At 46.3% G+C, this 11,924-nt stretch overlaps 1 protein-coding gene across 2 annotated transcripts; it reads right to left on the bottom strand.

The window, feature by feature from the left end:
* Nucleotides 1-4,849: 4,849 nt before the first annotated feature.
* Nucleotides 4,850-11,288, bottom strand: LOC6614848. 2 transcript variants are annotated; one of them, XM_032725920.1, is made up of 3 exons: nucleotides 6,296-6,696; nucleotides 5,741-6,060; nucleotides 4,850-5,670 (listed from the first exon to the last, which is right to left on the bottom strand). In XM_032725920.1, the coding sequence occupies exons 1-3, from the start codon at nucleotides 6,429-6,431 to the stop codon at nucleotides 5,224-5,226; spliced, it is 903 nt and encodes a 300-aa protein (XP_032581811.1). In that variant the 5' UTR covers nucleotides 6,432-6,696; the 3' UTR covers nucleotides 4,850-5,223. The 2 variants fall into 2 exon arrangements, 1 of the variants encoding a protein (XP_032581811.1); XR_004362575.1 differs by lacking the exons at nucleotides 4,850-5,670; nucleotides 6,296-6,696 and adding exons at nucleotides 9,980-10,024; nucleotides 11,005-11,288 and having other exon boundaries at nucleotides 5,973-6,060.
* Between the last annotated feature and the right edge of the window lie 636 nt (nucleotides 11,289-11,924).

Below are 11,924 nucleotides of genomic sequence, written 5' to 3' on the forward strand. Positions count from 1 at the left end.
GACCGACCACCGACCAACCGACCGACCGATGAGCAGCGCCAAAAGGCCGAAACCGAAACTGAAATGGGAACTGAGGCGAGCTGAGCGGCCTCTGCCGGCGTCGCTGCCCGCCGACTGCCGACGAGCGGTACGCCATGGTCCGAGCCAGAAGAAGACCGCCGATTCGGACCGATCAGATTCAGATCCGAAGAACCGCAGGCTGTCCCGCTCCCGCGCCCGCTCTCACCGATCGTATTCGGGGTATCCTATTCCCAGGTCACCTGCACGTGTGTGCGTATGCGCCTACCTGGCCCAAGTGTGTATCGGTGCCGTCTTCGAGCCTGCCAACCGGCTGTCCTCGCGCGCCATCCCGCTCGCTCCTGCGGGCCAGGGCGATCTTTGCCCGGTCGCCATTGCAACTGGAATTTTCCCACTTGCCCAATCCGCGCCACTCACTCAAAGAGCGGGAAAAAGAGAGAGGCAGCGAGTGGATAGCCTACCTGGTGCCCCAAAAGACCAGGCCTACCTGGCTCTGTCCCACTCCTCTAAGCCCGGTCAGCTAGGTCCTCTCTCTCCCTCTCTCGCTCTCACACTCTGGGTGACCTTGAGCGGCCTGCTCACCCCTCCCAAAAAGTCCTGACATTCAAATCGGTCCAGAAAGTGATCAACGGAAATGACCAACATAACACCGCAATTCAGCTCGCTAATCCATTCGAGAAAAATCCACGAGGAGTGTTAACCAATACTACATTTTCTTCAGGTTTTCCTAACAACTATTAAATAGCTATATATTTTGTATATTCAAATTTGTATCTTAATTTAGTAATTATAAGAAATAAAGCGTAAAATAGTATAAAGTATTAAAGCATCAGCCAATTGTTGAGTTACAATTCTTCTCAATACCAGCATTACTATATATATAAAATATACATTTTTATAGTAATATTATTTATGCGTGTTAGAACACAGCCAATGTAACTGTACTATTGGTTTTGGCCCTCACAATCTATTATACATATACCATTCCATTCCAATTCATTTGACATGTTTAAAGTTGATTAAATGAATTTAATAATATATATATACCTAAATCGGTTGGTATGGCTAATTAATTAATAAAGACTTACATAAAAATCATAGTACATTAAGGATGTTGTTTCAACGTATCTAGATACTTTTATCACACCTCAAATTATATCTTTTGATGATCGCTGCGCTAATATTTCACCATCTCGGTTAGTTTTGGCTTGATACTGGTATGGATGGATATGCTATGTAATAGAAGAAGAGTGTGAAATCTCTGGCCAGTGGGCCAGGTACTCCCAACTGGCGAACCCCCGGACGCCCAGCTACCTAGACCTCCCTACGTCAAATATGCCCATATTTCTCCCTTCTTTCGAGGGCTTGCACAATTGACGGTCTAATTAAATTGAGAGTTTTGCTGCATTATGGCCGCATTGTTTTGGGCAGCCGAAAACAGCTGTAGATGGTCAGATAGCGGGCCGAAACGGACAGCGGACAACGGACAGCGGACGGTGTGTCCTTGCGTCTAACCGTAAGTGCAGCGTGCAGCAACTGCTGCAGGAAGCAGTTGTGTTGCGCAGCGGGGCCACTCGCCTTGATTTCGCCGCAAGGCTGGACGGACGCACAGGACTCGAATCTCGCAGGACCCACAACCCACAGAGAGGGACTCGCTCGCATATATCACATATATCAAGGTGGCAGCGCACACCTTTTGTGCGACCTCTCCTTTGGGAAACGGGCGGCAAGGCACAAAAAGGGCAATTCGCACCCGGAGCAACAGCTTCATCTCCTCGATGCTGTCAGGATGGATCGGGATCGACATCGGGATCGGATCCTCGTACGCCCGAGATGGACACGATTATTGCATTGATGAGCTCCTGCTGCTGCTGTCGGTACACACACACACAGCATTCCCGGCGGGGAGACAACCCCCACCCAGTCGCCCATCTTCGACTTTCTGTTTTACTTGCGATTCGTTCTGGACAACAAAAATATTTTGCTACAAAATTGAGCTGTCCTGTGAGGTCCTCGCCCGTCCAGAACGCATTGTGCCCTGTCATGGTGTAATTTTTTAGCGGCGTAGCGAATGCTAAGGATACGCTTTAATTGCCACAGCGAACACCTCGACCTCGAGGTGGAAGGTTAACCGAGAGACACAAATACAGATACAGATACATACAGATGCAGATACAAGTATCTGTAGATGTGCCATAAGGAGAACCATCCGTCATTACCCGCTGCTTAGCTCCTGTCCTTTCGCAGGACCTGATCCCATCCCAGGCATGCCTACCTACCTCCGAACCTCCTGTTTTCCTGTTTTCGTGGGTGTGTAGCTGTGGGTGTGGGTGTGCAATGGGTGGGGGAGGTGTGAGTTTCCCATTTCTCAGTTCAGTTCCTCTGTTGTTTTGATGTTTTTTGATTATGCGTAAAATCGCTCGCTTTATCAAGATCCCGAAGTGCAATTCTCACATCCGGAAACGGTAACTTAAACGGTTAGTTAGTCGATTTGCTTGTCCGTTTATATCTTGTTTGTTTGTTTGCTTGCCTGTCTATTTTCCGCCGCTTATCCGATCCTCAATTGCCGTTGCAATTCGGATTCGCCATGGATTTCATCCGGCACCTTAGGCATTTATTGAGTATTCAGCATTCAGTCGGCTTTAACTCTTTGATGTTGATTATCGCCTCGAATTGGTTCATCGTTATGCCTTAATCATTGGTTAGTTGTTCAGTATAGGAATTGCAAATTTGTTTGTATTTAAGCTTACATTTTTCTATCCACCTATAAATAAATATATCTTACGTATATGAACTGGCCAGCTTAGAATTTAGAGAAAAATCTAATAAAAGTTGGCATTCTCTTTGAATTATACAAACATTTTTCTCATATTCCAATTTTGTTTAACGTGTGGCGTATTTAAATTGTCAATAAATTATTTGTGCATTATCACCTATTTAATATTCAATTTATTAAGTAAATGTGTCTTACACTACCGTTAAATATATCTATCTATATTACCTGTATTCCGAATACGTACAAATTAAACATGTTTTATAGTGCAGTTGCAAGAATGTACAATTTGCAACATTTTTCATTTTTCATTTTTCATTTCATCATTACCATACTTTCCTTTTTACACTTGAAAGAGTCAGATGTTGGTCCAATAAGCTCCTCTGCAGTCGTACATATTACACATGTCATCTAATCCTTTTACGCCCATCATATGCTCACAGGAAAATGTACCGTTTGTTAATTGATTTGCTGGAGTTGTGTGCGTGGGCGATGGCACGTAGGCCCATCGGTGAACCTGTGAGTGTGTGCCAGTGGCCCGCCGCTGATTGGTCCGCTGCCCCCTGAGCGTCACTCCGAAGACGAGCGGTTCCGAAGCGCTCTGGCCAATCGGCGAGCCGCCAAGAAGCTCCAAGCGAGCGGCGCGGAGAGCGCCGATTCGAGTGGAAGAGCAGAGCGCAACAGGTTGCCGCTCTCCACAGAGAACGAGTGAGAGAGAGGGAGAGGGCGAGGGCGAGAGACAGAGAGGGAGAGAGTGCGGCCAGCGACGAGAAGAGGAAGATGAAGAACAGGTTGTCGAGCGGAACATTGTGTGGACTTGGATTTTCATTCATAACCTCAGCTCGCTGCAGCAGAGCAAATGCTGCTGCTGCGGCGGCCTCTGCCGCTGACTCAATTCGCTGCGGCGGCATCTTACAGCTATCGGTTTTCGAGGCGACTGACGCCATTGCCACGCGAACGGCTCTGCGCAGCCCCAACCCAATCCCTAGCTGAATCCGAATATGAGTCCCCATCCCACGCACCACCATCTTTGATCGCTCCTGACCATCCGATCCGATTACCCCCAAAGAATCGGGAAGCCAGTCAAGTGGCAACGGTAAAATTGGTCCTTTGGTGCCCCCTCGAAGGCAACACAATACCCCAAACGATATATATACGTACGCATGCACTTAAAGGAAGAAATGATAGAACCCTTTTTCTTGGGGAAAATTCTCCCTTCCCCCTACTATGCAGCTTTTCGATTCTTTTATGCAGGAAGCAGAACTACCATGCAGGAACTACCACTACAGATAGGAATAATCATAAAACATTTCCGATAAGCCGCCACCGAGGAGATATCACACTTTCTTACCGTGTACAAACCGCTTTGTCACAGGCAGAGATCACACGACGATTGCCCGACTTTTTTGCCTAATGGTCCATGAGTCACAGCCAGGCGACGGACGGTACGGTACTTGGGGTTTTCTTAACAGCCGCGCTGTGGAAAACCTCGAACCGATATACACACATCTATCTATGTATCTATATATCTATCTATCGGAACGTGCCCCGGGCACGAGCTATAAACGACGATGGGGTGGGTCAGGGCAGGTGACTAGTCGGGCCGAAAACGGAATCTCGCGCATATTTCCCCAGTATTTCCGATTTGGGGGAGTGGTAATTCGGTTGCCAACTTCAAGCATTGGAGGTCATAAACCCGCGATTCCCTCAAAAAAAAGTGAAAAATCAAAAAACCTAATATATTAAGTGATAGTGATGCTAACTATGCAAAGAATTAATTAATTTTCTGAGCACAACCCTTTGCCATTTGAGAGTGCAAATTGCACTTTGAACTCTACCTTTGATTTGTTCCATTTCCACTTGTTCCAATTCATGGAAACATCTTAGAAGTATGAGCCATGCTTTTTTAATCGATGTTGTAGACCTTCGAAAGGTTGTCAGAATTCCCACCGTTGAGTAAGCCGCCAATTCGATGTAACTAGATTTGCATCGGAATGATGAAATATTTCGATAAGCTGGAACTGATACTGGTCCACCAGAAAAGAAAAGCACTTTGCGTATGCGCCTATCGGTATAATTTATTAATAGTCATTGTAATATTGTAAATATATAAATATAAAAAAATACACTTAAGTCATAGTTTTCATAAGTTATCGAGCCTGCGATGCGGTGAATGTGTTCAGTGAGTATGTACGAGTATGTATATAAATAGGATGCGAAGGCGATATAAATACGTATGGGGTCAATGGGGGTTTAATAAGTTATAATAAATAATAGGGTCTAAGGCAAATGAGGGTGTCTAGTAGACGAATACGGATCTGGATACTCGCGGGCATAGCCTATTAGCTTGAGATTGCAGTGGGTCATCGGAGGTGATTATTTTTGGTATGGCTTTTACCGCTCCTGTGGAGCGTCCAACTCTGTCCAGCGGATTACTGGTAGAGCTTGATCAGCTGCTCGTACTTGTGCTCGATGATGGTCAGTACCTTGATGGTCTCCACGGCGGCGCCGAGCGTCGGCCATATGTGATCGGCATTGTACTCGGTGTTCCTCGGATTGCAGGCATCGTTGAGGCCGGCGACCTTGAGAGCCTCGTGCATGTTGTGATGGAAGAAGTGCAGGAAGTTGTTGAAGAAGCAGTTCCAGGACTTGTGGTCGAACTCTATGGTCTCGTACAGATGCTCCAGGACCAGTAGTGACTCGATAATGGCCGGCATCTCCTCCTCCAGCGTCGTCACCTTGCCACTGTACACGAAGTCACCCAGCTCGTTCTGGAACTTGACTTCCTCGACCTCCGACTGGAGCGGATGCTTCAGTGCCAGGGAATGCAGCGAGTAGGCGTGAACGTCTTGGGACAGGCTGTGGCTCTGATTCCTCAGCTGTTTTTGAATGGAAAATGGGAAACTTAGTGCCTCTGCTGCCGCATGACCATCGTTCTAGCTAACTTACCCATTCTTTGGTCAGACAGACGACCGCCTCCCGCGTATTCTTGGCCACCTCGTGCGCCACTTGCAGGTGTTCGATGTTGGGAGTCATTTTCAGGTCCGTGCACTGCTCCCTGCCTTCAGTCTGATTGGTGAACAGGGGCACAATCTTCGTTTTTATTGACCTGGTGTGCTGGTGGTGGTGGTGTGGTCGTGGGTGATTGCGGTGCGGCAGTATCAGGCTCAATCCTCGAGCGCGACGCGGTGCGGCGGTTATCCCCGTTGGCCAACTGGTGGCGACTGTGAGAAGCAGCAGGATGCCCAGGAGCCAGCACTTGGAGGTAGCTGCAATGCGAGAAGATGGAAGATGGTCAGTAAATAGGATTCATACAAATAAGTTCAATAGGTCTCCCTAATCCTGATGCATGGGCCATGTTTGGACAATAAGATAATGATAATTGGAAGCTTTAATGCCCAAGATCCCTATCATTTGATGCACACTTTCCTGTTTGCCCAGCGATGACACAGTTATAGATACAAAGATAGATAGAGCGACATGATTCAGAGGCGCGAGACTTACAAATGCGACCGATGATGTTGGATTGCTGCTGGCAGGACGTTTCTGTCGCCGCCGGAGCCTTCTGCTCCTGCTGCTGCTGTAGTCGCTCACAGGATCGGATCTCAAAGGATTCACTGGCACTGCTGTTGGCGGTCATATTTTGATTTGATTTGTGATGTTAGGCACTCGCGGTTCAGAGAGTATCTTTTATTGGTTTTCGATATTTGGCCAAGATACAGATTGAAAGCGCGCTAAAGAGCTGGATAGCTGGAGAGCTGGGGCTGGCGTGTGGGCTCTGCGAGACCTTACGGTTAATGAGGAGTTGGGGCACACGCCGGCGATTTAAATACAAACCGGACCGCCATCCGGCGATATCAGTAGCCGAAGCCGCACGAGCGGCGCAGCGCGTGGCCGAGCTTACTTTTTTTACGCACACACACACACACACGCGCACGCGGGCGGCGGGTACTCACACTTTTTGTGCTCGTTGTAGCGACAAGTGAACAAAAACAACAGCAAGCAGCAACGGCAGCATCAGCGGCCGATGGTCGATGACGATAATGAAAAAAAACAACGGTTCGCAAAGGGAGTTCGAATTTTCGTTTTCTCGATTATCGGAGGTGGGGGTGAGTGGGTGGCTTGGCTTGGCTTGGCTTGGATGGGCTTCCTGACTCAGCCGGGGATTAGCTACTCCCTGGTCAGTAGTTCATGCCGATGTTGCAGCGCTGCACATGACGTTTTGTTTTCTTCCTGTCTTGCGGCAAGTGAATTGCCAGCCGACGTAATTTATGCACACACGCTTCATGGCCCAAAACGGATGTCACATTGCATTCTTGCACCCTACACCAAGTAATCGGGCTTCTTGGTTGCCAACTGGCTTTGGGCTGAACTTAGAATCGCCACATGAGAATCCTTATTTCAAATTGCCTGCCCGGAGGACGACGACTGCAAACATTTTAGTTTAGTTTTGTCTGTGAGTGGCTTTTAGTCACTGTTTGGCCGACACATGCCAATTGCTCTGTTTGTTAGCTGATTAATACTTATTTGATTGATTCTTGGAATTTGTTTGGCATATATATATATATATATATATATATATATTCAAATCCCAGTGTTCAAGCTAACAGAGTAACACTCAAAGCAAAAAGCTCAAAGCAATATTTTGACACCAAACACATTTTTAAATGGGAATTTCGCTGTTCTTGTACGAAATTTGATAAGCCTGATGCCTGAATACTGAGCTTTCCGGAAATTGTAATGGCTATATGTAAATTCAACTTTGGTCCCAAAGCCCATCGGGCTCAAAGAGTCAGGTATTAGCCAAAGTGGAAACGCGTTTACTTTGATAAATTTGCGAATATCTCGTGTCTCTTAGCTGCTGTGGCGGCGACGGCGTCACTTCGGATTCTTCAGATACTCGATTTACTGTATTTACTTTAGCTAACTGGCGATTTATGATGCGGGTGCCACTTGCCTGGCAAATGACGCGTCGTTCCGTAGGCATTTCCGATCGATTGCTTGGCACGTGCGCGTTTTGCATGCAACTGACTGGAAACAGCCACTTGGCCGCTGGCCGCTGGACTTGGCCAAGCGATCGAGCACTGGGTATAAGAGACACCGGCAGCCGGCAGACAGTGTGTCTGTCTCTTCTATGGCCAGTGCACAGTGCACTGAGTGCACTAACTCATAACCTAGCACAACATGACACACACACACACTTCGACAGGGCAGTTACTCATAAAGACGCACGCAGTTGGACCCACATTGGCCACAAAGCTCCTGGGAGTCGTATTCCCTTGTCGAGTTCTCTGCGTAGTATTTCATAAGTTGGGCAAATTTTTCGAATTTTGTTTTTACCCAATTGCTTTGGGCAGATCCATAATTGCAGCATTTCCGGAATTCGAGTTCCAAGGGTTTTCCAATGCTGTTTGCCCGCTGCCAGTCCAGAATTGCATTTGTTGGGCGGTGGGTAGGTGGGTAGGTGGGTGGGTGCCTTCTCCTTCTGATTCGATGTGTATGGATTTCCTCCTCCTCTTTATTTTCTTTTTTTTTTTTTGCGCCCAACCAGGCATTGTTGACCGTTAATTATCGCACTCGAGGAGGTGCTAACTCTGGCCACGCACTAATCTCGGCCTGAACTCGCTAAACCTGCAACGTCATCCGGTTTGAGGGAGATCCGCTATCTATCGCTCGTTCCTGTTTGCCATTCCCTTTTTAGAAATGACCATTCCATTGATGAGCTCTTCCAGAGTGACGTACGACAGTGCTCAGTACTCAGCGTAGTAAAAAGCTGCAAACATTCCCCACTTACAGCGACGGAAATATAGCTCAGACTTATCGCCGCAGCCAGCCACATATTTAAATATAGCAAATATACCAACAAGATTGCACACATCAGTAACAGCATGCATCTAATGCACACGAGACCGTCAAAGTTACCAGGCTATGTTAACATTAAACGGATACGGATGCAACTCGGATATGACCAATATATCAATCAGTTTCTAGATCTATGCAGGCTTTTTCAGATTGTATGGCATTGAAACTGAATATTTAATATTATCTTAAGTACCGGAAAATCATATATAAAAGGAGGTTGCATCCTCTGAGGGATCATTTCTGCCATCTCCCTTCTGCTGTTCTAATGTGCCACACTCAATGTGGTTGATGTGTGTGAAATACCAAGGTTAATCATTGGATTATTGGGATATTACCATTCGATTTGCATTGGTTTTATTATAATCCAGAATTCGCCGTTACTGATCTTTCTTGTTCTGTGCGCATCGACTTAAATACTTAATGTTTTATCGCTTGGAATGGAATTTAATTTACTCTATTCAAATAGAATTCCCCCTGTGCTAACTTCCACATAAATGGTGTATGGAAATACTCTGGTGGAAAGACCGCACCTCAGTTAAGATGTAAGTGAATCAGGGCGTTTAAAACTAAGTCCTCGATGGCACCCAATCCCAGTTGCCATCGGCTACCCTTGACCGAATAAAACGGTCGGTGACGTGAATGTAGAATCTAGAATCGCCATGAGGAAATACCCCAATTCGATGGCCGTCACCTGTCTGTCATCTGGGAGTGGGCCGAACTGACCACAGACACTCTGGCCGACTTGATCATACATATGGCTATAGCTGGATGGGTAAATCACCGAGCGACGTTGCTCCGTATTTGCGTTTGTGTTTAGAAGCTGCCCCGATCCGGCTCTCTCTCCCTTTCCAGCAACCCAGCTTTCCGGATTGCCGCGTCACCTCCCATTCAGGCCGGATCGGAGTGTCGACTAGCTCTCGGATCACGTATCTTGGAGGCATGGGCACAGACCGGCTGAGCGACCGAGTTTCCGACCACGTTACCAACCGAGAGAGGGGCGCACACTCACTTATTTGCCCAGCACATTATATTATGAATGGAGCGCTGTGGGAAGCACTTGGGCAGAGTCTTACCGCCTAGCAAAGGCAAAGGCAAATTCAAAGGCAAAGGCGGTACGAAAACAAGGGGCTCGGACAGGTGAGAGAAGTGTCTATTTTTGGCACTGGCCATCTTCCACAAGTCATCGAGGTGCGAGCTGTGACGCACTGGGGTTCCCTGAGCCAGGTTCCTGTTACCTTGTTTTGCACGCCATATTAAGTATACGTCATATTAAGTATACGCCGCGTTGGAACTTAAGTTTAACTACCAACTTAACTTAGAACTCACCTCAGTTTTGTCACGCGACGTGTTTTATTTCGGTGCGGTGATTAGCTGCAAAAATAAACAAATAGGGATATCATTAGTTCAAGGTCGAGCGTCGAGTGAACTGGGACCCTGAAAGTTGACCCTGAAAGTAGGCAGCGTTTGAATGGAAAGCTTTCACCCAAAGCTCTCGAAAAACGGAAAAATTTCCGCGGCCTGCTTTCTAGCGTCTTTACTAACAGTCGCGTCCCAGAAAGTGTCACCACTGAATCAGCTGAAAGGTCTTGAAGAATTTAGCCACAAAATGCTGCCATTTCACATTTCTGTCTCTGTCCCTTTCCTTTTCTCCGGCATTTTTCTGTTGGCTTGATTTATTTGTGGTACTTTGCTCAAAGTGACATGGCAACAAGCCCACTGATCTGAGGGGCATTCCGGATAGCGTTCATCTTTCTTTCGGTCGGATGGCGCAGTTAAGAACTATTTAACTTTATTTAATTAGTAGAAAGTTTACTATCCAAGGTATTAAAAATATTTTTCAATATTAAAAATATTAAAAAAAAAAATAATATAAAATCCCTATTTTTCAAACTATTCTTCATTTTCAACCGATCTTAAACAATTAAAAGTTTACAGGTAACGTTCTACTTATACTTTATAATTTCAAAAACCCTTGAGAACTTCTATTTTACGTGCATTTCTATTTTGATGATCTAGAAACGGGTATAAATTTCTGTTCAGTTCTGATTCACTATTTAAATATATTTATCAATAAAATATATTTTTCGCCATAATGTTTCCCCACGTTAATGTACATAAACAATTATAGGGACATGTCGCAATTTGTATATAAATCGCATGCAAAGAAAGCAATCAAGCTGCAATCCGAATCACGTTCGGCTGGCTAAATTAAACTAGAATGCCCCCCACAAACGCGCTCCTCTCTCTTTCGCTCCGATGTTTGCGGCTCTCTCTCCTCGTCTAACACCCGTGTACAGGTACAGTGACCGTCTGCGATCTTCGAAGCGGTCCCACTCGCATTGTTTACTCACCTTTTTGATGGCGGACAGCTGTGTTGACGGGCGTCACGCTATTAATGCTTTTGCCGCGGGCGGCCAGGTAAACCCACGTTAATTACGGGCCGCAAGAAATTCACGAAAAATCCCCGAACTTGCGTTGGATCTGTACACTTTTGAGCTACGCAACGCACATGTAAGGGGTTAATTAAAAAAAATAAACGGACGCAACAGAACCGGCGAGGTCGAATGATGAAAGTAAACTGAGCCAAATCGTACAGAATCGACAGCTGGAGGAGCTATTCGAAAAGCCAACGGTGGTCGCAGCAGAGATTAGATTATTAGACTAATGTAAGCGCATGTGCATCGCATCCCAAAAAGTTCGCTCTGCGCTCACATTCCATTGTTTTTGAAGTTCCCATGCATCACGTGGTTCTAATTGTACTAAAGTTCTAGTTACTTAGGGCATGCCAAGGGTCATGCTCTGTGCAAATGATATATTTATTGTTTTACAACGAATAGATTTCTCCATCTACACGCTTCAATCCAACTAGTGTACCAACTCGCTCGGGACGCGACTGTGACAGGGTGTGTGCCTGCGCTACTTGCCTGGTTTATAACTCGACTAACAAGCGCGTGGCTCGTGAATAAGCTACGTTTACCAAAACAGTTATTTCAATAAGCCTTGCTAGCAAAAAAAAAAAACACAATTATGGACAGAAGGCCAAGGACCAAAGACCAACAACCAGTAAACCACCTTATCGGCAGCACGAATGCTTCGAAATACCTTTTCGGTATGCACACTATGGGTAATTAGGCAAGTGGGAGGATGCGCCCCTGTGCATAATCTATTGCATGTCACCTATGGCAACAATGCGATGACAATGGAAGCTGTATAGCTGATCGGGCGGTAACAGTTGTGGCGGTGCCTTTGTTGCCCGCTTTGCATCCGCATA

This window comes from Drosophila sechellia, chromosome X, assembly GCF_004382195.2.
Source record: "Drosophila sechellia strain sech25 chromosome X, ASM438219v1, whole genome shotgun sequence".
NCBI classification, from domain to species: Eukaryota; Metazoa; Arthropoda; class Insecta; order Diptera; family Drosophilidae; genus Drosophila; species Drosophila sechellia.